Source organism: Megalopta genalis, chromosome 3 (genome assembly GCF_051020955.1).
Source record: "Megalopta genalis isolate 19385.01 chromosome 3, iyMegGena1_principal, whole genome shotgun sequence".
NCBI lineage: Eukaryota > Metazoa > Arthropoda > Insecta > Hymenoptera > Halictidae > Megalopta > Megalopta genalis.
In genome coordinates, this window is record NC_135015.1 from 6,203,195 (window position 1) to 6,230,888 (window position 27,694).

Below are 27,694 nucleotides of genomic sequence, written 5' to 3' on the forward strand. Positions count from 1 at the left end.
GATACTGACATGTCCGAGAAGAAACGGGGAGCGAGAACTGAACGTGACACTTAATCGAGTAACGAACGACAACAGAAGTAACTGAATATACAGGTAGACAGAAGTGGGGGGCTGGGAAGAGGGATGGAGGTTACTCTTGTTGGTATGACAGCACATCATTGCGTGAAGAGTAGAGTATGGCATAGCACGGGATCAAGTCGGGGTCATTTATGCACAAAGTTTACAATTAAAGGTCCATAATTTTGCCACGGTTTTCGTCGTCGATCTCGTCCAAACGATCAACGAGCTTCTTCCGTTCGAATCCGACCTTGTGTAATAGGTTTCTGTACACGCGTTTGAACGAGTACGACGCGGAAGCAAAGAATAAGACCACGCCTGCTAGACGGCACGGTTTCTACTTTGGTAGGCAAAATCAATCGTCAAAGAATCCGCGGTATCGATGGCGTCGCTCAGCGTGAATGGAGTCCCCGATCTGCACGCGCGAATCCAATCGTACAATATGATTCTCGGTCTCATCGACGACTCGCTTCACGCAGAGTCGGCCCGTCAACGTTAGTATCTCTCCCATTCTTCGATTAACAGCGGTCGGGCATCGATAACCGAAGACATCGACCGGGTCAGAAGCAGGTTGATCCTCACCGACGGCCATTCCTTTGCTGTACATCATGCTCGACATGTCTTCGAACTTCGGTTTCTTCAGCCCGTGGGCGGCGATCGGACAGCCGGACGAGGACCTGTGGGTCGCGAACGAGCCGTTTATGTGCCCGATCCCGTCGCAGCCAGGCGTCGGACAATTTACACCCTCGAACTTCATCGCCGTCGCCGCTGCCACCGCTGCCTTGTGCTGCTCCACCATACCACCCGACTCCAACACTCGCGCTTTATTCCTGTTCGCCATCGGGCAGCCGGACGCGCTGCAACAAGAGTCCTCAATGTTAGGATAGTTGGGCATTTTTCTATTTTCTCTATAGCGTCTTTCCGCCGGAAAACTTAAGAAGCAACTCAAACCTTTCTTTCGAATCACTTCCCGCTTCGTGATTTAGACGACTTCGTTGGATTTCACACTACGTTCAGTTTTTCTTATACGTTCGAAATCATTTTATTGCGAAGAACAAATGCATAAGAAGAAAGTACTCGAATTTCTCTCGTTTGATTTTTAGTTCAATGGCAAAAGAATGCGAGGACAGCCAAACACAAATCTTTAAGGACTTCTAAATCTTTGAGATTATAAAAATATATACATTTCTGTCGGAATCGTTTCTCGTTCGTGAATTTTAGCGATAGATCAATTTTTTGAAGACTTCGTTACTCGTTTATAGTTCGTACTATACAAAATTCTTGTAATACTATTCGCGTTAATAATTTTGTTATTCAGCATAATAGAATATGAAAGAAGAGCAGAAACGTTTCTCTTGAAATCGCCTCTCGTTCGTTAATTTTACCGCACAAAAGTTTATCAATAGTTCATTATCGATTTCGCAAGAATTCATTGAATTTCAGCGTCCAACATTCCATTATCCGGTCAGAAAGTTTGTTTCGCGGAGAACAAACGAAAATATGTTCAACGATCGTGACGCGATTGTTGTCTACTGTAAACGAAGCGTACTCCAAGCTTGTTCAAACGTGCTACTATTTGTACGGAAGTGTATGCAATCAAGGAAATTTCGAAATTAAGAGAAAGAAGTCTAGCAAGCGGAAGGAGAGGTTTTATCACAGAGAAATATAGATAGAAGTCATTGTATGATTCGTTTTGGAAATGCTAGAAGGCCGAGACACTTAGAACGAATTCGTCTTCGAGCATCGTGCTCTTGAATATAAACCAGTGACCCGTTAATTTCGACGAGAGAAAACGACAGAAAGTCTTACCTGCGATGGGACAAGAATTTGCCAGTAGCATGGCCAGACCCGTCGCAACCAGGGATTGGACATCTGTAGTCCGAAAAGCCAACACCACCATTACCAACACCATACAATCCATCCACACAGAGAGCGAGCATGAAATGAGCGGAAACCGCTAGTTATTAGTCAGCGTCTTCGTCTTTGCATTAGGAAATGGACGGGGTTAAGGGATATACGGTAGCGCGAAAGGGTTGGAAGCTTCCCTTTTCGGTCGCTGCCGGCGGATCTTAGTACGTGCAATGTGGTCAGGAAGATAACCACGTAGCCACGTGCAACGTGCGAACACGGTGAAAGCTCAAATTGAGATCGCGATTACGAGCAATACAACAAGTTGCAGAGTTTGCAAGAGACTGGTATCTGCCTCGATTAATTCTACGCCTGTCTGCCGATAAGATCCGAGTCAATTGCGCTGATTTCGGACAAGTTTCAGAATTTTGTCGCAGACAGTTCTAGCGGTTCGGAAATTAGTAGATCAGCTGAGAAAGCAGCGCGGGATTAGAAGGGAATTGTTTCGTTTAGAGATAGAGAGATAGAGAGACAGAGAAGGATGCCGATTCGAGAACAGACCTTAAAGGCTCAGAGTCCTGTCCATCTCGTGGTTTGGTCTTCGGTTTATTGGCTCGCGGACATCCGGATAAACTTCTGTGAGAGGAATAGTTGCCGGTCACGTGGCCGGACCCGTCGCAGCCTGGCGTCGGACACTTCAGCTCCTGCGAATGCGCCTGGATCTGCGAACGATCGGCCCGCGGACAACCGGATAGGCTGTAAACGAAACAAAAGACTCTGCTGTTCAAACACGTTCCAATTATACCATGACGATTCTGCGCTACTCGTCGTGACTTCGCAGGAGAACCGTAGATCAAATCGCTCGTTCATCATACCGATCAGTAGCGCATCAATCCCCATGGTCAGAGCCACGAACGCACACCTCAGAAACATCCAACGATGGCTTCAGCAACACATCGCATGCAAGTTACGCGACGTTGCCAAGAAGTCTCGAGTACTTACGTCCTCCGGGCGTAGGAGAAGATCTCGATGAGTATCTGCACGATTCTCGTCTCGTCGATCACGAAATCGTCGTTTTTAACCCTTGCACGATCCTTATATATTTCACACAATCTCGCCGCATGCTTCAGCGAATTGTCTTTCATTTGTCATTTCACAATTACGAGGCGTTGATCTTGTTGAAAGTTTCAACCCCTTGCCATATAATACCGCTTAAAGACCTACTAGATGTGAATTCATTTCGTTCTACCCTTTGAGTGTTTCATTTCGAACAATGCACATGCGTGCTTAGTTATTTTTATGCAACAGTGAAACAGTGTCACTTGCTCTTGCACTGTTTCAACGTTCACTAATATTATTTGCAGAATTTTTAATTTGATCGCTTTCTTAAATTCTCTTTCTCATGTTTTGTGGTTTATCAAATCGAGTTTCGAGCTTAAGGTTAGATCGAAACGATATGTTCTATTCTATCTTTTCGTTGACGATATCTAGCCATTGGCCACTTCTCTTTCGTCTAAAAAAACGATTAACAAGTGATAAGCTCTACTCGGCATCGCTGCGAAATAAATCATAGGGCAAAGGGTTAAAGTTGAACATTTTATTCACGAGCAGAATTCGTCCTGAGGAACGTGCGAGGTTTAAAAATCGTAAGTAGACATAAAACGAGTGGAGAATTTAGCACACCGAGATCATCTAACTCGGGCTGCTGAAATCATCGGATGACAGCCATGTATACGGTATTTTCTTAGACGACTTGCCTTGCGTCCAGTTCGAACGAAGACACCGAAGGAATGCTCGAGACGCGACAATATTCCGTCTGTCTCGAGCAACGCGAGTTTGTAAGTGAGACCCAGAAATAGCTAGCCCGGCTAAGTCGAGTGAATGGTAGTCGCGCACAGTCGAAACGGGCAATCAACGATATATATTTATTATATATATATATATAAATCATAGATATACATATTGTATAGATAGATATATAAATATGATAGCATGCAAATGGCAACGCCGTGTTCCAGTTGGATCACTCATGAGGTGTCGCTCGTACGATCGATGGCATCGCGTTCACGGGGTTCGTGTCAATACAAGGTTAGCCTTACTCTAGGAACACTGAAGGGGAGAGCAGGGAGCACACTCACACCTGACCCCAGTGAAACTCGTCAATTGCCAATTGTTTCATTTCTCTGCGGTTCCCGCGAGTCGACAAGTGAGCACGCGTTGCCGGACGTTTGCAGTGGCAATCGTCCGATGTTTTTCGGTTCGAAAACGGACTCTCTGCATTTCTTTGTGTTCTGGCCGATTTCGTTTCCTCGGTCACTATCACGGTTCTGCTCTGACATGGTCATTGACAACAGTTCGCTACGAGGCTGCCCACTCGAGGCTGGCGAAGCGGTTCCTAAACGGGCGGGTTCCCTTTTCTTTTTTCTTTTCTCCATTTTCTTTTTTTTTTGCGGTGAGATTCGTACATCGGATGCGTCTAATATGCGAACATCGAGCGTTATCGAATCGAAACAAAAGACAAACTTGGTGGAAGCACCTAGGATGCGTCTGGCCACCGCGATCGCAGTCTTCCAATGATTTTGCCATCCCTTTTCGTAGGGGTCGGGTCAAAACAGGGAGTAAATGGTACTTCATTCAACACGAAACTCATCTACACACTTTTGGTATAATAATATTAAATCGTATACGGTAATCAACGCAGTTAGAGCGGGTGTGGGCGGGGGTGAGGCGGGGTGAAGGTGAAGGGGTATGGGGCACGTACTCAAACAAGGTACACAAATAGTGAGAGAACAGTGGACAAAGATCAGAGAGACAGACCGTGAAGAGAACAAAAAAATATGTGTAAGGAAACATAAAGAGAGATGAACAAAGGGAACGTAAAACAGTATACAGTCGTTGCTAATTATACCAACGGGTGTCGTACACGTATATTATAATATAGATATATGCAACAATATCAAGTGGGTTGTACAAGACCGGTTCAGCTGGGATGTGGATGGTGATCAGGGTATTCTAGACAAATGATCAGTGTCACAAAACACTTAAGAAGCCACTACGCCACGGAACCACCAATATGCATCGATGCAAATAAACCCATCTATGTATCTCGCAACTCTCGGTGAACAATACGATCGATGTGATGTCAGTATTTGCGTGTATGTCTCGGCGTGTTCACGTGTGTACTCGCCCCGCACCGTCACAAAACAAGTTCTCGCAACAATAGGATCGTACTACTTTCAGGATGTCTGCGTTTGGACCAAATTTAGGGGTAGGCTAGGTACTGTTCCTGTGTCTACGCGTCTGTCCGTATGCACAGCGAGTTCCAAAGTCATTGGCATAGGCATTGTAAAGAAAGCGGCAATCGAAGGCTTTGCAAAAGTACTTCTGATCATGTTGTTTAGAAATGTCAATTTCTTCAAGATATACAGCTAAATTAGAAATTCAAAGTATATAGTTCATAAGTTTTATTCAAATTGAAAACTAACTTTTTTTTACAATAGATAAGTCCCGTAACTTGTTCGATCTCTAATTATGATTACGAATAATACCACAAGTACCTTTTTTTCTCAAAATACGAGGTGGTTCAACCCAGATACTAGTCGAAATTATGCTTAAATGAGTAAGAGCGTATATCAATAGTTTCATGTGCTTGAAAAGACGCACAATTATATGATTATCGTTCCCGTTTACGTACAATAAACGCCATTATTATCTTATATCGTTCAGCGAGTTTAAATTTTTGCAAAACTGTCGACAGACGTTTCTCCTTTCGAACATTTTTGGCGGTTACAAAAAATGATACAAATCGAATCTCGACTGAAATAACACAAGTTATCCTTTGAAAAAAGAGAACTGTTAAAATACACGATGTACATCTTAAACCGATGTGATAATGTTAGCACTTCAAAACATCGTTCCGCACAGCTATTAATTTAGACTCATCAAGCGCTCGTTAAGCGAAATAAAATCTCGCAGCAACAATTTCGTGACTCACTGTACGTATGGTTCCTGTATGCGTGTGTGTCGTGTTTTGTGTAGTGCGTGCGTGCGTGCGTGCTGCATCGCTATATCAATATAGAAATATACACAATCGTATTCTGTCGTTCATGTAAACTGTCAGTGTCAATTGCCAATGCTGCCTTGCCTTCTGTGGGTAGCGTAGTTTCCCGAGACATGACCCATGCCATCACAGGACGACGTGGGGCACTGTATCAGCTCCTTGCCATCGCGACCACGAGGGGCGGGCCGAGGCGCGAAATTCAACGAGTGCCGCCTCATATTCATACTGCACCGAACAACATCATCAACAATGAAACAGATTTCAACGCGATTGCTCGTCTCTCGTATGCATCACCGTTCGAAAAAGCTTTCCGTTCCGTGGTATCGCGCAGGTGCTCGGCGCCCGTTGGCCACGATTTCGCACGATGGGCGACGATTAATCGAGTCGGTTACACTTTATCGCGGGCATCCAGCGTGCGAAACGTGGCCGCATCGTATCGCATCGCATCGCGGCGCGTCGTTAGAGAACGGGATGGCAACGGAAAGTTTTATTGCGCCCCGCAACTTTTCCTTACACCGTCGCGGCGAAGAGGGAGGGTTCTGCTGTGTATGATGGCGGGCGTGATAGCGACATATGAGAGAAAAAAATTCTGAAAAGTTCGGCCGGTAGAGAAAGAGCAGGAGGAGAGAGCCTGGGCAAGGGGAGTGAGGGACGGAGATGCGGAAGGAATATACGCGCGCGGATCAGAGCTCGAAAGCAGTTTGCTTCTGCTTTTTTCTCGTCTCCTCGTAGTCTCGTAGATGAACGAACTACCGCCGGCTATGAGAAGCCTCGAAAACCTCGATGGCCCTTGAGTGGCCACGATATTGCCGGGCAACCGAGCCGACGGATGCGGACTTGAGTGCAATCCACTGGTACACCCCCGGAACGCTCTACCTTCGTATTTTCCCAACCTCCGTCTAACCTTCCTCCGCCTTCCGACAAATGATAAGTCGCGCCGTATGCCCTGCGATCTTTCGTTTCCCGGCGTGCTAAATAATTTTTCATCGAGATCCTTAACAGGGTTCGGGAACGTTCATGCCGCGACCAAAGTTGCTGCTGTTGAACTCCTTTCGAAATAATTAAACTTAGTTACCAAAGTAGTAGAAATATTTTTAATCAATCGTACGTGTAAAGCTTTATTTAGTTCGAATTGTTGGATCGCGTATTATACGGTGAATGAGATGAAGATGATATAAGATTGACTGTAATTCAATGGTGTGTTAAAAATGTCTGAAAAATTACAAGTGAGGAACAAAAGTGCATGAATCTGATTGCGACTTTATTGTTGTTGTATTTTCACTTTAGTTTAAGAAAATGTCATCTGACAGATTCTTATACAAATGAAAATGGATCGTAAGCGCTGATTAGCAATGTTATCTGAGTCTTCAGATTTGGTGCCCTAAAAAAATGAAGAGTTGAGAACTTTTCGCATAATCTGGTCAAAACATTTCACGACCTTGTTTCCAATATTTTAATAATATTAGCATTATCATTTCAGTTCATAAACTTCAGATCGAAGAAGTTCATCTTACAAAGAATAAAGGTTTGAGGACCTCGAGAATGTGCGGCCCGCGTCGTTTAAAAAAGCAGTTATTACTACTCGAGTCTCCAAAATCTCAAAAAAATAGTTTTCAAGAATAATGTCTGCGAAGAAGAAATGTCGAAGAGAAATGGGACACGCAGGTAACCGAACGTGAACGTATCCAGACGTAATGTTCCCGAGTCGAACGAGTCCTCGAGGTAGCATAGTCCAATCTCGAGGAGGTTTTGTCGAGGTCGATCGGAGATTCGAAAAAAAGACGAGAGCAGTTTCGCCGGCGGTATCCGAGGTGCATTTCAAGGGTCTAACCTCGACGGGACGACGGGATCTCGCCCCATAATCCAGTGCGGTAGCAACTGATTATACCCCACCTCCCCTGTCGACCTTATCCACCCTTGGCAGCTCACCGCCTCCCACACCCTCGTTCTGCCTCCTCGCCTTATGCGCCGAACCGCGCCTTCTCCACCATACCGCCCAAGCTTTACGTCAATTAGAATAAGGTTGGCACTTTCGGTACGAAGAGTAATTACTTTAATTAACAAAATGGAGGTAGGTATGCGCGACCTGCGCCTCCTCCTCCCTCTGCGCCGACGTTAGCCGCCCACCGTTGCCTACGTGTCTTTTCGGCCGCGAATATATATAGATGTATACATACCGCGAGAGAGATTCGCGCGACCCTTTCCGCAAGGCAAGTACCAAAACCGCGACATAAGTATCAAATTACTTATGGACGTATGTCCGGCTCATTGGTCATCGTCGACACACCAGAATGAAACGTTCGCTACGATTTTCCTTCTGATTTCACTGATTCTCCTCATTCTACTGCGTTACCGATTCCGCCGGTGTTGGGGACACCCATGATGTCGTCTTTCGAGCGATTAATTAATTAATTAATTAATTGTCTCACGAATTTGATGCTGGTAGAGCATTTTCTAAAGTTCTCTATTTCATTTATGCTGAACGTCCAGCGATTAAAAGCGTAAACATATCAATATGAATGCAGAGTTTGAATTACACAGATCCTAATCTTTAATACAATCATAATTATTTTCCATATAATATAATTACACGAATGGAAAAATGTTGAGGAAAGTAGTGCTTTTGGAAAACAATTATCACTCTTAAAGCGTATCAAATGCAACAACATCATGAGTATGCCCAACATTTTGCAGACACAGAAGTTGCGATTAAGACCTAGTTGAGGTATTTGATTGTTTTCACACATTTCGGAACGTCGAGCTTCTGATGAACCGAAAACGTCGTTACTTTGACAACCGCGACGCTACAATTTATGGGTGAAGAAGTCATTGGGCTCCTTACCTATCGTCTTTACCGCTGGGTTTGTCAAGTGGTCCGATCGTGTGTTGCGGTGGCGGCATACTATAGCAAGGAGTCGGCGTGTATCCTGCCGTGATTTGGTAACCGGAAGTCACAGGTCCTCCGGGATAAGTCGCGCCGCAATTGTAGCCAGCGGTGGGATACGGGGTGTAGGTGTTCCCAGGATATTCTGGCTGAACACCTGTCATACCGTAGCCTGGATGCGGGCTCATCGGTCCGTATCCTGTCAACAAAAATGATTTAAACTGTAATTATCGCAAATTGAGGTCAGTGTCTCCACACTTCCTCTTATTAGGTCATTCGAATTCGTATTGCGTATATTAGGATAATTGGGAGAAGTTGATAATAGATTGTCAATTTTGCGCATTTACTTTGTTCATTTGGTATTACATTCAATTCATTGAAATTATTATAAAAATCTACGCGATGAATCTCGTAATTAATCCAGATAATTTTTATTCTGCATAAAAATTCACAGTCTGTAAATTAGTAGCGTATTGTTGCGAATCATTCCGTTTCTCTCTCTCTCTCTCTCTCTCTATATATATATATATATCTGTAACATAATTGAATTGAGTTGTATTATAGTTTATATTCTTTATTGTAAATATATATGTATATATATATATATATATGAACGTTGATCGTTCGACGGTCCGATCTCGACTCTCGACTGTCTGATGGTAACACTCTTCCGTGGTATCCCCTATCTTCCATTATTATTAAGGAGTTGTTCACAACAGGGCAGTTTCACATTACAGCGACTTGATTTGGACAAGTCGCCATAACACTGCCCTCCCCGCCGAATAAGCGGCCGCGGCAAATTTCGCTTCTGTTGATCAACGACAATCGAACCGTTAATCATGCCAGCTTCCATCCTATAACCTCTAACTATCGTTCCATCGGACAACTGACAGATAACCTCCACCGCAAGTACTTCTGTCTGAAAAGTAGGTAAACAACGAAAGAATGTAATTAGTCACCCAGGTAGCCTTTTCCAGAAAGTTTACGTCCTGACATTTGTCCTCCGTCTCAAAGGAAAGTCACCAAAAAACTTTGAGCAGAACGTCAGTACTTCTACGACGCGTACAACTCTAATCTCTTATCCTTCGCTCATCCTTCCTCTTAATTCTTCATTTTGATGCTTGAGCGTTTCTTTCTTGAAGAAGTTTTGAGAACTTCTCACTTGTATACTTCCCGGGAGTTCCCTGCTCTGAACATTTACAAAAACTCTTCCCCGGATGCACCTCCAATCACCACAGGATACTACCTGCAGTAATATGGGATCCGGTGCATCTCTTTTTGTGGACCAGTCAGGAAAGGGTGTACTCTCCTGAGAACACGTCCTCACTCCCCAATGGGAGGACATAACCCTCCAGAGGATACAACTTCTTTCCGCCATAGAACCGTTTCTTCCACAAATGGAAAGAGCTCAGCGTGCCAGTACACAGATCATTCCCTCGCCTTCTGCGAAGAAACGTCTTCTTTTTGGGTAAGAGACAGTCAAAGGTTTCCGTGTACAGCGTCGTAGCGAGCCAAGCGGTTAACATGTACGACTTTCGGTTTCGACTTCGGAAAACAAGTTACACAATAAATAATGTCGTTCAGGCGGTTCTGCACCACATAAGGACCTTCCCACACGGACTGCACCTTGGGACATTTTTCTTTCGTCCTTCGTGGTTGGAACAGCCATACTTTCTCGCCTCTGTAGCAAACGTAATTGAATTAGCGTAAACATCATACCAAGATTTCATTTTGTCTCCGGTAATTCTCAGTTTCTGGCGAATAAATTCATGAATTTTAGCCAGTCTCATACGCGTTTGCTGAACAAACACGTCCTCCTCATATCTTGTATCAGGCGGGAGTCCTCTCTGAAGATCCATTGGAAGTCGAAGCACTCTACCAGTGAGAATCATCGATGGAGTATTCTTCATCGTCTCGTGTCTGCTTGAGCGATGGGATAGTAAAAATAACGGTATCCAATCGTCCCAGTCCCGCTGATGATCCGCTACAAACATTGTCAAGTACTGCAGCAGAGCCCGAATCAACCTTTCCACGAGCCCATCAGATTGTAGATGCAAAGGAGTAGTGCGAGTCTTTTTAATACCAAGCAGCACCATTAATCGTTTGAAGACCGCCGACTCAAAATTTCTCCCCTGACCCGAATGGAGTTCCAACGGTACGCCATGACGACTTACAACTTCTGTAACAAGGGCCTTCGCAACAGTCGTCGCGCGCTGATTCGGCAACGGAACTATCTCCGGCCATTTCGTTAAATAATCCACAACGACCAGCGCATACTTGTTACTAACCGCAGACTTCGGAAACGGTCCCATAGTGTCGAACGCTGTCCTCTCGAACGGTGCCCCGACACTATAAATCTTGAGAGGTCCATGTCCCCTCTCTCTCGGATCTTTCCTTGCGACACAAGTATGACATCGACGACACCAGTCTTCCACATCCTTGCGATTATCAGGCCAGTAAAATTTTCGACGTAGCCTGTCCAGAGTTCTGTTTACTCCGAAATGGCCACCCGCCGGTGTATCATGATAAACTCTGTCATCACCGTCCTTACCATTTCTCTTGGAACCATCAGTAACCACTTGTTACTTTTTCCATCAGGGGATTTCCACTTACGAAACAGTAGATCATCGTACACTTCCAAGGAATCCCAGATTGATACGAGATATTTAATTCTCGTATTCCTGTCCGAAATTTCCTGCCAATCGGGCCTCCTATTCTCCTTCTTTTCTAATAGGATGAAACCAATTTCTTCATCCTCCTCCTGTTTTCTCCTCCATTCTTCGAAGTCAAGTGTTTTGCAGAGTCTTCTCTAGGCCTCTTCTCTTTCCGTCTTCTCCTCTAGGCGCTTGCATCGCGCACAACCCTGCGATTCGCAAGGTCTGCGAGAAAGACCGTCCGCGTTCTGATGGAGTCTTCCTTCCCGGTGTTTCGCCTCAAAGTCATATCGCTGAATCCGCTCGATCCAACGCGCTCTATCTGTCCTTCCGGATTCTTGAAGGACAGCAATCAACGTGAAGCAGCGTAATCGGTCCTCAGAAGAAATCTACGCCCATAAAGGTAATGATGAAAATGTTCAATAGATTTCACTATTGCTAATAGTTCCTTCCGAGTAACGCAATAATTCCTCTCAGTTTTTCCTAGCGTATTGGAGAAGTAGGCGATTACTTTCTCCCGACCTTGCTGAATTTGAGAAAGAACTGCTCCGATTGCAAAATTTGCGACATTCGTGTCGTCGAGGTATACCAAACAAATTTTCCAGTTTAATTCTCCTGAGACATTGTCCATTAGACGTTCAAAGGTAGCTGGTGTATTACAAAGACCAAATGACATGACTCTAAACTGCCATAATCCAGTACCCACACAAAAGGCAGTCTTTTTCTTATGTATAGGAGCCATCCAAAGCGTCCAGCGTATCTCTTCTATCCTTAGAAGGGAGTACGAATCTTTCTTTGTGATATTGTTCAGACGCCTGTAATCCACGCAAAATCTGGTGGAACCGTCCTTTTTGTTAACCAATACCGCGGGTGAAGATCAGGGGCTTTAAGACTTTTCTATGACTCCTTGTCGTTCCATTTTCGACAATAATTCATCTACTTCTGAACGTCGATGAAGAGGTAATCGTCGGGGTGCCTGTTTTATGGGAAGACAGTTGCCGGTATTTATCTTGTGACATATTACGTCACATTTTCCCACCTCTTCGGAATCTTTCGCGAAAACATCTGCAAATTCCGTCAATAATTCGGCAAAAGTTTTCTTCTGCTCTGCGGTCAGGTTTTTAGAGCATCTCTGATGAAGATCCTGAAGATGATCCGGTACTAACGTATTCCTGTTTTTCTTGATCTCCTTCGCAGCCGAATCTTCTCCGTACTTCAGCAACGGCACTTGCATTCCTTTCAAATGAAGAACCTCGTTCGTGAAGTCCAGTTGACAGGCATGCTTTTTAGGAAATTCGATTCCCAAAATGCATTCTTCCATCCATACTGACGAAGAAGAACTCTTCTTCGGTCTCGACTCCTCCAATGGAAACTCCTCTCCTCTGATCGGAGACTGAGAAAATCTTCACTCCTGTCATGCTCGCCGATTTATTCTGCCCTGCAGCATAATTTTCCCGTAGAAGGTTGACCGATGAACCCGTATCGGAGATAATTTTCCTCTTCTCCGCTCCAACGATGCCCTCGACGAAAAAAATCCCTCGCCGAATAGATTCCAAACGCAACACGACAGGGGGAAAAACGGAAGATGACGTCGGACTGTCCCGCTTTATTCCGACTTCTTGAAGTTTCCCTGCAAAGTCTCCTTCCTTGTTTTCTTTAAACAGTCCCTTTGGAGGTGGCCTTTCTTTCCACAGCTCCAGCAATGCGGCAACTCCCGTTGATGACCAACCACTCGTTCAGAATGCCGTTCAGCCGCACGTTCCAGTATTCCCTCGGAAGTAAAGGGACGTTTTAAGTTCCGTTCACACGTTTGTGTTTGTGGCGTTAATTTATCGAGAGCTTCCATCTCTAGAGCTCTGGTCACCGTAGCTCTGAGAGATGTAAAACCTTCATATCTCAGCATTCTCCTTATCTCTTTATTGGCCTACGCCGTCACAAACTGAGAGGCAGCCAAACGATCCCGAACATCAATTGGACATTTCGAAAAAGCGCTTTGTGCCAACCTCCCAATTTCCGTGGCCAATGCAGAGATTGACACTCCTTGCCGCTGTTTATAATTTTGAAACTGCACAGAATTTAGTTTCGAAACATTTTTTCGACCAAAACGAAACTCGATTGCCGAAACTATTTCTCGGAAGTCGAAATACTTATCGACGGGAGGAGAAGTTAGTACTCCTCGAGCCGGACCATCTAACGAAGCAATTAAAGCCTTAGCTTCCCTTGCTTCGTCCTAGCCATTTATATTCGCGACCATTTCAAATTGTATTCGGTACTCTTCCTATGACGAGGAACCGTCATAACGCGTCGGCTTCACATGTCCCAATCCGGTTACGAAGCGCATAAATTCTCGACATGCAGGCAACGATGGCACCGACTATGAAGCAACTACAGGAGCACTCGGAGCAATAGGCACATTAACGTTATTAACGTTATTTACACGCGCCTCCAAGTGCTCCACCGACGAGAATGCCGCAGAATTTAAAACAGAATTTCGCAATAAATCCGATAGCACTTGGCATTGGTTCTCGATCCTCCATGCGAGCCTTTCGTTCGGACGCAGCAGCCTGTTCTCGTTCTTCGCGCTGAAGCTTGTTCGCTTTCAGTCGCGTCTCGAACTGCCTCTGCTGCTCCTGCAGTTGCTCGCATAACTCTTGTCGGAGGTTTGCAAACAGGATCTCCAATGCCGGTGTCACATTTCCGACCGATTCTTCGATCCCGGACGAGTGCCCCCAATGTTGCGAATCACTCAGTTTCTCTCGCATCGCGGCATTTTATTTAGAATAAAGAATATAAACTATAATACAACACAATTCAATTATGTTATAGATCTTTGGAATTGAAACGTTGATCGTTCGAGGGTCCGATCTCGACTCTCGACTGTCTGATTTTATACATTTTTGATAAAAATACCTAAGTCTAATACGAAACTTATTAAAATGATGAAAAGAGAAAATATATTTTTATTGAACTTACAATTGGTTCTTACAATTAACTTACATAAATTTCATTTTTCATAAAAATTTGCAGGCCACTAACAAGTGCCGCTTCAAGGTGTATTCAAACATTTGATGATCGTCACAGATTTGAATTGGTTAAAAATTTTGTCGGCATAATTGGTTTAGCTGGAAAGTCTCCTCGTCTGTATTATAGCTAAAAGAGCAGATGAAGATAATATAATCTTTTTAGAGGGTCGCGATTATCAGGTCTCGCAGGACAATTCATTATCGCGGATGCACCGGGAGCGTTTCAATTTGACGGAGCTGAGAGACGCGGGCCAGAGGAAGTGCAATAACGAAGCGAATAAAGAACTGTAACAAAACAGAAAGCGGTTGGCGGGCAGAGCCGCGGAAGTTCCGAGCCGCGACCTGCGCGGCTTGATTAACCGTTGTAAAATCTACGCATTTATTTACCGGCAAGAATTCATTTCGTCCGCAGTGCAAATAGCCGACGGTCGGAGAGGGCCGACGTGGGTGTAGCGGGTGCGACGTCGCATGGACACGACGACGTGCCGAACCAAACGAACGAAACGAAACGAAACGAAACGAACGAACGAACGAACGAAACGAATGGACGGAACCGTACGAACGAAACGTACATGCTGGTGTGTGCTCGAATGTTTCAATTTCAATAACTACTCCCCAGCGTCGGAGTCCGCACAATATTGGCCGCGCCGGACTTTTGCCGGCTACGTGTACGCGAAATATTGATAATTAACAATGGTCGTGTACTGCCACAGGGGGGATGGTCCCAGCAGGAAGGGTGCACCCGCGCACATCCACGGTAAGGGAGCCGGGGAAAGAGGATGAGAGGAGCGAAAGAGACGGACAGTGACGAAGAGAATGGGCTGTAGGTTTGGAATGCCAAGGCACAGAGAGGCCGAGGAAAATGAGAGTCGGGCCATAGGTGCCTATTATGGCAGTCATGTACTGTTCTGGCGAATTTTTATTCGACCATTGTAACCGCGTATCGCTCTCTCTCGTCCTGCTTGCCACCGCTCCCGCCGACCCCCGAGGGCGTCGGGCTCTTTGTCCTCTTTCGGATCCCACGTACGCGGAATCTCCTCGCTCGCGAACCCCCTCATCTCGTTCACCGTTACACGTCGCCGATGTAGCGACATGCTGCCGGCTCGTCTGTGTTTCGTGCATGCACGTCCGATCAAATTTAGAACACCGCGGACACCAGCCTCCACCCGCACCCTGGCAGCAGCGCGTTTGACTCCCGAAGCTCGTTGCTATAATTCACTTCGGCGTCTCTGTTTTGTGCTCGACACGCCACCGATCCCCTTGGACCCCGACCACGTCCAAACTTGAGAACTGCGAACTTTCGTTACCCTTCTTTCGTACCAATAAATTCCGCGAAATCATTTCGAGATTCGACCCTTGACCGCTGGCATGCAGTCTTTCAGATGCCTGAAATTATTGGACTGCGGATTTCGTGACGAGAATGTGTGTGTGAAATTGAAGAGAAAATTTCAGAATATCCCACCGGCAACGTGTTTGCAGTTGAACGGTCGATGTTTTTGACAAAAATGTCACTTTGTATGCTTAGATTCATTTGTAATTTTTTCAGCATCTTGTTGAATATATTTTTTGGAGTACTCCTTCTAGACACGTTAGTTTTTTCGTACACGCTAACGAAACATGTGAACATTAAATATAGCTGGCAAAAAATAAATAGAGTCAAATAATATTTCTTACTCCGGGTCGAAATGGAGCTGAACCCCGCTGTCCGACTATTAAAATAACTAATTTTGACATTTTGCATAAAGCTGCAATCTACCAATGATACTACAAGAAACAGGTATAAAAAGAAATTGTATTCCAAGAATGTCTCATATACGCACTACATTCATTGAAAACTTTCGGAACCTTCAAACTTAGAGATTAGCAGAAATTGAATGTAGTCACGAAATGAAATACAGAATCGAGGACCGTCTAATGTTATCTATTTACTACCAATACCCATTCCAACGATAACAGTGACGTTGCTTGTTTCACAGTGTCCGAAGTTACATCTTGTATGGCAAAGTTTTCTTGCTCCTCGACAAATATTTGAACGTAGATGTTAATTTCACAGCCTCGATCGTTCTCCGATTGACTGATCACCTAAACGACAAGTGCGTTCCAAGGCACGTTGTCGACGCAATTTAAACTGCAAGGTAGTGAACAACGGCTCGCCTAGATGAATGTTCGCGATAGGATGCTCGGGACAGTCGCGGGTCATAAAGCGTTGCGTGGAGATGGGTGATGAGTTGTCTGCCAAGTTAAGCGATAAACAGTGATAGCTCACCGGTGGGATCACGGTAGGCGTCCATGTAGTGGGAACCGCCACTGTCGGGGGTGCTTTCTCGACTGTACGCTGTAACGTGCACGCCGGGTGGCGGGAACCCTGGTATAGGCCTGATCCCTGGACCCCCGCTGAAATTGACCGGCTCGTTCGCCGTCGAGAAGTCTACCGGCTCGGTTTGTTCCTCGATTGGTCTCGGTGCTGGGAATCCCGGTCCAACTGGCACCGCTACGGCTTCACCGTGGCCAGTTGGATACTGGGGACTTGGCGCGCCGCTGTAATCAGATCACAGTGATATACGACTTGGTACTTCCGCCTCCTGCTGCTGTTGCAGCATTTTTTGAAATTTAAGGGAACAAGGTTTTCCAGGCGAATTTTAAAGCGAAAGCTTTAGGTTGCGAGTTTATCCGACTTTCTTAGAGATTGCCGCATCAGGAAAATCCAATCTTGCTTTCTTAAACACTTGCCGCACCATTAGCTTCAGAATTACAACATTTGGAACTTTTTCGGTTGTAAGAATATACCTTAGAAAAAAGAGAAAATGCACACTTAATTGAGTGTTTAAAGATTAGTCACGACAGAACAGGATTTTATTACTTAAAGGAACGGACTGACATTCATATTTGACAGATCATTGCACAACATTTCCATGATGAGTCAGACTCGTGAAAGTTCGGTAAGAGGTTGAGTAATTCTACAATTTCAGTAATCGTGACATTGAAACTGTCGGTGGTTGGTTTAACGTTAGCGCTTAACCCATCGAGCCAGGCAAAATGACCAGTTTCCCGTACTTCGTTTGAAAGTCGTTGATATTATAAAGATTCTTTATAATATATAATATTATATTGTATTATATTAAATAATATTATAATTTTGTATAATATTCAATCTTACTCGGTAGGTTTAACGTTAACGATCATATTATCTATTCTGAACGCGGTGAACTTTCAGAAAGCGAATCACAGAAAAGATTCCTGATTACCTGTGAAGCCTGTTCACGCTGAGATCCAGGGTCTGCCCCTGCGGACTCGGTACCTGAGGACTCGCCGTCAAATGTGGACTCGCTGCCGCTTGAGGACTGCCACCAACAGTTTGGCCTCCGCCATATTGTGGGCTTAAACTGTTAGAGCCGTACGGGGGAGCCTGGAAGCAGTTAGATTGGTCCTTTAAATATTGCAGTAACTAGAAAGTATCGATCTATAGGAGTCGCAGAACGAAAGCTCACCTGTGGACTCGTGGACGTGACGCTGGAGGTTGATAAGTCCATCACAGAGCCACCCGGCGAAGTTGGGGGACCTCCCGGCTTCTGCATCTGCTGGACCTGTGCTACCGTGACACATTTTACTGTAACAGATCCGTAGCGGGTTGTTGTTAACACGATTTGTAGAACAATGAGCGGAGACTTTACCGAAGTACGTAGATGTCTGCTCCGTAGCAGTATAAGCATCTTACCGTCCTCAGTCTTCATCATCCCTGCAGCCGTAGCAGCAGCCATCGCCATCTGATGCTGCTGCGCTGCGGCAGCAGCCTCCTGATGGTACACCCGTTCCTGTTCTTCCGGCGTCATTCCGGTCTGTCCGAGATAGTACATGTTCGTCCTGGAGTGCAGTTGCTGCTGTTGTTGCTGCTGCTGTTGTTGCTGTTGCTGCTGCTGTTGTTGCTGTTGCGAGGGGATGGGTGGGCAGCCTTGGGTGTCGTATCTCTCGTAGGCGGACGTGGTACCGGGATCATAAGGTCGATGGTTCGCGGCGCTGGCCACCGCGTTTTCGTAGCCTCTCGCGGTTGCGATCTCGTTCGAGTAGGACACGACGGGTCTTGCGATATTACTCGCTGCTGGGTGCATGTAGGCTCTCGCGTGTTCCGCCGACCTGTGATGGTACAGCTCCTCGCTGGTGGTTGCTGCAGCAACAGCAGCTGCAGCCGCCGCCATCATCGCTGAGGGTTCGTAGGGGGATCTCTGGGACATCTGATGACTCATCCTCGTGTCCTCGACCATCGGCATTGGGTACGCGACGGTCGATTGCATCGGTAGGACGTGGTGCGTCGCGTGCTGGCTTGGGTGATGTATCGTCGCGCCGATCGATCCCCTGGATCCCATGGCGTCCATCGAGGATAACGACGACGAGTTCGAGTCTTGGTTCATGTACGAGTCGTAGGTGGGTCGCACGGTGGGCGGCGGCGGAGGCGGCGGCGAGTTCACTCGACAGGAGGCAGTGTCTTCTGTTTTCGGGACCAACAAGTCCGACGTGGTCTGACCTCTGGTCGGCAACGTGTTGCAGCAACTGCCGCTCGGCGTCATGTTCTCGGTCTTCGGGACCACTTTCGCGGTGCGGGACGAGGGACTATCCTCTGGCGTCTTCGGCGGCTTCACGTTGATCCCCGTGCTCTTCGTTGTCGCATAATAGTCGTAGCTAAGGCTGTTTAGCACAGGCTTCGTGTCCTGCGCTGTGGAACCGTACTGGGAGTAGCTCTTGCTATCCATCGACGGCGGCAACAGGTTCGTACTGATGTACTCTGGCGGGATTCCGGACACTGTAGCGAACACGCGACGTTTATTTTGCGTTTCTATTGTTGTGCAAATTTTAACACCCTTCCGGCCGCGTTGGTTGCATACGCCTCGTTCTGATCTTTTCTATATTGCACCGATACTACATTTTCTTTTTTAGATTGTTGACATTGTAAGGAGTACATATTTTGTATGAAATGATCGAATAAATTTCTGAATTCAATATTTATAGATCTTTCTGTAGGCCTATATCTGCAATAACAGCAGTATCTCTGCTGTATTTCCATCATGATAAATATTCTACTTCGTGAATCGAATTAGTTCCTCGTTTTTGTTTGTAGAAAATAATCCGTGAAAGTTAGAATCTGCATAAAGATCCACAATCTAGTTAGAAGCGAAACTGTTAATTGAGATGATTTGGGACGTATACGACCACACGACTTGAAGGGAAAGTGACCGGAAATTGGTGTGGCTCGGAATGTGTTCATAGCGGTGATGTGTCGTCTTCGCTACGCAATAACTTGAAATGAAAGATTGCAACTACAGTGGCACATACAGTGTTGCGGAAGGGCTAGAAACAACCAGATCCTGGCCGAAAAATTCAGTGAAAATACAGCTGCGGAGATGACAGATTAACAATTTAGTTTATCAATTTTTTGTTCAAACAATTCAAAGAATTATCAATAATATAAATTACGTAGCATTCCACACATGGTTCTACCGTATTCTTTCATTGATGAGCTTTTTTCTGAAGAACTGATTGATTCCATAGATAATCTTTAGCAGAAATAAGAAGCAAAGTGTAGTATCAGAATAATCTAAGTTACCCCAAGCTTAACACGGAACATTACGTCGTCACTTCCAACTTTCATAGCGGATTTTCAGCCCATAGTAGAGCCATTGCCCGCATTCAAATCTCCAGGCTGAAATCGAAATGTTCCATCCAAACAGCACAATCCCCACAGTTACTTCATTCAGTAAACTTTTCCAGGATCTGATTGTATTCAAAATTGCCCAAAATTGACTGTGTCGTGTCGCTTCGACCGTTTCGCTACGAAACAGGTTCGCTGACGTTAATCTACACATCCAGCTGCTCGCGAAACACGGCGCACAGTGGTACCTTTTTTTCAAAAAGTTGGTTATTACATATATTTTAATACTGAAATGTTCTACAAATGGTTGCTTCTAGGATAAACTCGGCAAATTGAAAACATTAGGTAAGAAGTACGAGAATTCGTCAACTTTGACGAATGATATCTCAGCGATCATGCATGATACTTTAAATATAGAATAATACTCAATGATTTGCTGCGATATATGCATGCACTTGGAAAATTATATTTTGGCCAACTTCACGAGGGAAGGTTTCACTGCGCGGCGTTGCTCGCATCAGCGATCGCGATCGGCCAATAAAAAGAAAAGCGTAGGAAAACTGTGGATCGCGTGAACATGAGAACGAGCTAGACCCGCCACGAAACGATCCAGGTCTCGCGGCGGATTAGTTTCCCGCTGGGCCTTGCCGCAGAGAGCTTAAGCCCCCGATCTGATTTCGCGTTGGGGTCGTGGCCACGCTTGGATTTACGTGCGGACGAAATTCCAGGCACGTTCGAGGGTCCGGTCTCTCGCCTTACCTTGAGCCTTGTGTCGCGCCTCGCGTGCGGCCTGCTTATTGGCCGCGGCAATGGGACATCCGGACAGGCTCCTGTGCGTGTTCCGGTTCGAGCTGACATGGCCACGGCCGTTGCAACCAGGCGTCGGGCATTTCAAAATAGTCTCATGCATCGCCAGAACTGCGAGAACCCAGAGACACGTGGCGTGGTTATAGAAACGTTTCTCAGAACGGCTCGCCTCGAAGCCGTCGAGCCACATCCGCGCGCACATCGAGACGATCGGAAGGATTGCGGTGTCGTCGTCGTTTTTTCTTTTTTCAATTGCGTTGAGTATAATTGTTCCGAGCGATCGGTCGCGTTCGGACACGCTTCGGTATTGTTGGGATAGAACCAAAGAGAAAGGAGGAGATTTACAGAGAGATAGATAGAGAGAAAGAGAAAGAGAGAAAAATAGGGACACAACAACGTCACGGGATGAAATACAAAATCAATGTGTAGAGCAGTACAATCAAGTATACCGAGCGGGTAGAGAGAAACTCAAGTAAAGACATAATCAATTCAGTGAAAATTATAAGACAACAACTTGTAGACGGCGTATACTGTGGCTGGGTTGTGTTCAGTGTCGGGACAGGTGGTACAACAGGGTCTCATCGAACGTTGCATATAAAATGCAGGCCCGTCATTTACACAAAAAGGTATTGGCGAAACATTGAATCTAATAAGGGTCATACGTAAATCGTTCTTCTATTCCTTTGAAATGATGCTTGAAGATATTGTAAAGCAGGGCTGGTTCTAAGACGATTGGTTGCTATTCAACTTTTTCGGATTGAAACTGAAAATAAGGGCATACGAGTTAAGAGACTAGGAGATTCGTTTCAATTAATTAGTCTGACGTTTTCTATGAAGAAAGGAGAGAAGGAGACCTTCGTTCCGTAAGATTCCGAACGTGTCTGCAAGGGTCGCAGGAGTGTGTGATCGCCGTTTAATTATACTCAATCGCAAATATCCTCCGTTCGGTTTCTGGCGTGCGGTTATCACCCATATACCGGGTGGCTGTCGCGCCGCCCGTGTCTCGAGTTCTCCAGACGGCCAAACGTAACCAAGTACGTAAGAGTGTGGTGATAATTATCTACTGATAATGAGTAACTACTAACAGAACGGTAAATCATAACGGAAGTGAACGCAATAAATAAAGCTCTCTACCCCGCAAACGAAAAGCAGAAATAATGTAACAGACAAACACATAGACACACACAGAGACGGGCGATTGCGCGTCCGCTTTACATCGTTTTACCAATTATATACAAACGTCACACGGTGAATCGGACTTTCGTTTTCGTTTCGCTGTGTCGCGTGGCTGTGTATCGATCGGAAGCGAGGGTGCTTCGGAATTTAGACGAATTTAGAAATCAACGTGTGCCGCGAGCAAAAATGAAAAATACGTCAAGCCATCGGAGATTTATTGAGATCTATCGGTGAGAGAACGTTGTGATTAGAAGGATGAAAAATGTGCGCAGTATTCCCTCGCTATAGCCGCATTGTTCGAGACTGGCGAACATAGAGAGCAGCGGTTACTTTTTCGGGACCGTCTCATTGGCCGACGATTTGATTCTGTGCCACTGGACCCCGCCCACTTTCAATTGTCAATGGTGGAGTCTGCGGCGAGACCGTAAGGAGGTACGAAGAACGGAATCATAGGGAGGGAATACTGAACTGTGATTGGCGTTCGCTCGCTCGCTCACTCACTACTGCCTTGCCCTGTCGCGTGTAAAAGGCAATCTCGCAAAAAGAAGATGCATCTATGTAACTACGATAAGTAACACTGATCTCGTAGCGGGCTACTCACTTTCTGGCGTCAGTTTATCCTTCCGTGGACAACCGGAAAGGCTGGAAGCACAGTAATAAGCAACGATAAGGTCTCCTCGCAATTCACAGTGAAAAACAAACACGAGGAAACTATATAAATCTATATTTGTATCTTCCGAAGACTATGAACGCTACAAAAGATAGAGACGATGATGAAATTACATGAATTTTTAGATAATCGATCGTCGAACATCTTCATCCCAGTTTAAACAAAATTGTGCATTCTGTTGTAAATTTGGATTTATATTTTAAATATACATATGTCCACGATCCAGAGATCGCACACTTTGTCCATTAAATATTTCGGGGTCGTGATTTCGTCAGAATTGTTAATTGCAGGATGGTTTATGGACACTCTCGATGGTATCTATGACAAAACCGACAATATCTATTGTAGTAGGATTTGGTCACGATTCGATGTGCCAAATCGGCTTGCCAGTGTCGGTAACGATTCACACACGGTTCGGGCCTCGGTGTTTGCCCCGTAGCGCGTAGGTGTCTAATCGACCAGGGCAAAGTGCAGAGCGCAGGTTAATTACCGATAATTGCTTACCTGCGGTGGTGAGAGTAGAGCCCGGTCACGTGACCCTGCCCCGTGCAGCCTGGGGTCGGGCACTTGTTGCCCTCTGCAACAAATCAAATCACGGCAATCGGTCAGATCTCGTATGGCCAATCGCCATTCCTTTTGAAAATGGACTTAATGCAAATACGAACATCGTTCTTCATTTGCCAACCATTTCTCGATGTAATTTTCATTTATTTTCTTGGTACAGTGAATGATTCCTTATTGCTAATACTGCAGTGGACCGTAATAAGTATACTGCAGGACTTGCGAATGCAAATGTTCAGCTTCATGAATTATTTGATAAAAGTCTGAAGAAGGGAAGAGTCTTTTGCATTTTATATGATCGCCTTCATGCATTTTACAAGCTTGCACGTGCCATGAATGCACAAAGACCTACAGTCTACTGATTGGCAGTATAAATTTGTGCTTTGCTGAGAGAAATATTTTTATTACACTGTGAAAAATATCCACCATTATATTTCTGAAGAACGTTCTCCTAATTTCTGCGGTTTGAATTCACACAAGTGACTTCTACATTTAAACCGCAGCGAGCGTTGAAATTTATAGATTTCCCGGAGCAGAAACGGCATTCACGGTTGCAGATTGTTAACGCGTGCCATTTCGCCGCGAATCGTGGGCGCAACATCGATCTCATTGATATCGAGCCATTTAATTTAAACTAAAAGCCCGGCCCGTTTGTTTCGTCGTAATTGTCGCTGTCTGATGCGAGCTCGCCGCGTCGACGATAAAGCGTGTCAGTTTCCGATTCACGGCGAACGCCCGAGTTTAAATCGATCATATTGTGCTCTTTAATTATTATCGATTATGCACCGCGTAATTGTAATATCGAGTAAACTGTAGCCTGCCGTACTTTCCGCACGGCACCCGTCGTTTCCCAGCTGAATTTAATGACCGCGACAAGCCAGTTTGATTGTGAATAAAATGCGTATCCGCGCATCGTATCGGAATCTCGGTTGAATTGTTGACTGTACGAGTGACAGCGGGACCGATACACACGGGAAAATATTGTTACCGCGGACGGTCTTTGTAATGCCGACAGCACACGCGACACATTCCGATGTCCACACACTTTCGCTATGACCGTCAAACAAACCGTAAAAATCGATATATGAAAGAGTACTCGTAATAAGCGTACAGATTCTGCAAATCGAACGGAATGAAAATAAAATATCTCGCCACTGTGCCTCGCCTAATCGAATCGCAATGAATTCTTGCATGACATATACCACCAGCTTGTACAATGTTATTTATTTATTAATAGTTGCGTGCGGCTAATATTGCTTTTTCACGCTGGTTAATCTCGAAACATGTGTACCGGTCGTTGTTTTAGTTGATCCGAAAATATCTTTATTATATCAGTTTAATTGACGTGTATTTCATTTGATAATATACAATTTCTCTGATAAATTTTTATTTTACCAGTTTAATTAATAGATCTATGTTTTGTTCCTAGGTATTGTTTAATTTTTCAGTAAAGTATCTTCATTTGATCAGTTTCATTGGTATACGATTCATTCATCATTACGTTTAAATTTTGCAGCGTGTACTGATTCTTCAAAACCGGAAGAGATATCGAGGAAATGAATATATTGATTGAAAGGATGAAAATCATCTTGGATTTTATCACACGATTTATGCATTAATTACTTCTGAGATTTCCCTATCTCATAACTAAACCGTTAAATGTAAGAACGGCGAATCTTTCTTCATTTACTATTTTGAAAGTGAGGGCCTGAAATTAATATTATCAATTCCATTAATTGCTGTCAAGTAAAGCCCACCCAAACATAAAATCAGTTCGCAAGGTATCGATTCGGATCGAGCAACGAACGCTTCCACGAGGCATGAACGGCAATAATACGTCACAGGGAACAGGCTGCTGTCGTTTTAATCTAAGTGTCGAAACTTTTGTAAAAATTCTGTCCAATTTTTCCCGTTCCCGTTCTTGCAACCGTCACGAAATTGCATCGGGGACATGCTCAAGCAACCTGCACCATCTGCCGCGCAGTGGCTGCAACTTAATGGCTTATATGGTGCACGTCACGTACGATCGTGTTCGTGTTCTCGGGCTGACCTCGCGTGACCAAGCAATTATAGGTTTCCAGCACCCTGTACGTAGACCAGAAGTACCAATCGGCTTCGGATGAGACCATCTAGCTGGGCCCTTCGTCCGCACCCGCAGCATTGATTTCAACCTGATCCCGCGAGCAAGGCTTTTCGCGATGATCGCGATCCGATTAGGACTCCGTATGTCCGGCAAGAATTATAATCCTGATCGCGAAATTATAGGATAGCCGCAAATCGCACTTTATAAACACTTCCATCGCTACTAGCAACTTAACACTCACTTACGAGCGTGACACAGATAAAGGGTCGTAGAGCCATCGACGTTTAAAGCGTAGATAAAGCTCGTTTGCCGCATGAAATTTTCTATGAACTTTCTACTCGTTTTATTTCTTCAGAAAATCTCTTTCGTTAAGAATTATGACGAGATTTATTGTTGCTTTCAATGCTTGGCTTTTGGTTAGTAATTTTACTTAAACTTAGTAATTATAATATTGGGGATTAAAAAATAAGTTAGTTCGAAAATATTTGATTTAAGACGTCGCTTTTTTCTCTTTCTACAAATGCAGAAATATTACGTTGAAGAAAAGAAGCGCAGGTATTCGGTAGAAGTAGAATCCGCCAGTTACGGTCAGACACGTAAACCAGTTTAATAGCACGGGTATTTCACAAATTTTCAACCTCGGTTTTCTCGAAAATAAGAAATTTTCTTAAAGCAAAGACCTGCCGGAAATATTACCGAACCGTAAACGTATGGCTGTTAAATACAATTTTAAGAATGAAAAATAGTGTCCAGTAAGTAATTTAATTTTACACTACAGTGTTCCAAACAGAATTATCTCCACAAACCAACATCTGTTAGTTGATCCGAGGTCGGAACATTCCGGACGAATTCGATTCCGCGATTTCGGGCCGATAATCCCGTTCAGCCGAGTTTACGATCTTTATCTTACGTATTAAGTCATTTCGTCGTACGTGGGGGTCAGCCCGACGTCTGTTAACACGAGAAGCACGGCACTAACGGCGCATAGGTAGGTTCGTCACGTGTGCTAGAGGGGTTCGCCGAGGGGGGTCCTCGTCGTAGGGAACTTGAAGGGTGAAAGCGGGCTTTAGGTCGCTCGCGGGGGTTGTGTCCCTTGGAGTGAGCACACTTTTATAAACTTTGTCGTCTACTAATCCTCCTCTGGCCCTGATCCCTCCAGCCAACTACGCCCGACCTCGAAACGGTCACCAGGATGCCGGGAAACTTCATCAGCCCGTCATTTCGCGTTCCACAAGGAGAAGCCGGCGAGGGAACCGATTCGATCCCTGCTTAGACGCCCGCCTCCTCTCTTAAGGCCAGGTCCACCTTCCGCAAATTGGATTACGATACGTGACGTCATTAGCGACATAGTTTATTCGGCGGACCAAAGAAACAGGCGGGTCCATGCGTCGGTCCAGGGGCGGCGTTAATAAAACGAAAAATCGCAGTCATGATTTTTCATCTGGAGTTCACTTTTGGTAACCGGAGAAGTACTTTTAGAGATGACTTTAACACGTTGACTGCCACGCGTATTTACAACAAAATCTCCTACAGGCCACCCGTGCCGCTATAGGAAGCGTGCGCTGTTAATTCATATCTGTTTCTGTTCCTGCATGAACAGTTGGAATCTTTGCCGAGTACCGAATGGTATAACTTAAAATCTCTGCCCTTATTTTTTTTCAACAATGAAAAGAGATCGGATTGCCTGGAAGGAGAAGCATAAATAAAATTACATCGTCAGATTCTGATTTGGATACTGATAAATACAATCTTAGTGATAATAAATGTTATGAAGATACTATTGACGAGATTTTACGAGAGAATTGGTCATGGAAGAAGAAAGAAATGTTGATGATACTGAGGAAGCTACAGTTCAAATAAAAGATACGAAATGGACCGATCAGAGGCACGAGCGTATCTGAAAAAACAAACAACTTTTTGTCCAAGCTGTCCTGATCAACCTCAACTTTGCAGAGAATGTTTTAATGTTATACACTGCGAATAATTTTTTTAATAAACCATTTTTATAAGAATTCAATGGTTTCATTACCTCCTGTAGAATATTTGTCGAAATATTTTCGGAAATCCTTTGTAAGTAGTCAAATCAGCGTCACCCGAATTACGGGTGACGTGGCCTGACGAGAACTTTTGCTGTCACCCGAATACGGGTGACGCGGCAGCCAACGTGTTAAACTGATATAATAATTGAAAAACATACAGAGCGCCGTAAACGTGGAAGTACAAGCGGGAG

General features: G+C 44.9%; 1 protein-coding gene across 10 annotated transcripts in view; it reads right to left on the bottom strand.

Annotated features, from left to right (window-relative positions):
• The window catches only part of LOC143259003 (uncharacterized), a 416,598-nt gene that overhangs the window by 5,815 nt on the left and 383,089 nt on the right, over nt 1-27,694 (bottom strand). For 4 of the 10 annotated variants that reach the window (XM_076519703.1, XM_076519704.1, XM_076519710.1 and 1 more), the window contains 10 exons: nt 23,325-23,397; nt 22,752-22,792; nt 20,927-21,085; nt 18,015-19,321; nt 17,772-17,932; nt 16,793-17,064; nt 8,808-9,048; nt 2,467-2,661; nt 1,867-1,929; nt 640-914 (listed from right to left, as the gene is read on the bottom strand). In XM_076519703.1, the coding sequence (XP_076375818.1) occupies nt 640-914; nt 1,867-1,929; nt 2,467-2,661; nt 8,808-9,048; nt 16,793-17,064; nt 17,772-17,932; nt 18,015-19,321; nt 20,927-21,085; nt 22,752-22,792; nt 23,325-23,397 (2,787 nt within the window). Of the gene's footprint in view, nt 1-639; nt 915-1,866; nt 1,930-2,466; nt 2,662-5,512; nt 6,191-8,807; nt 9,049-16,792; nt 17,065-17,771; nt 17,933-18,014; nt 19,322-20,926; nt 21,086-22,751; nt 22,793-23,324; nt 23,398-27,694 lie in introns of those variants that run through there. The other 6 variants (XM_076519705.1, XM_076519709.1, XM_076519707.1 and 3 more) reach the window with 5 other exon arrangements.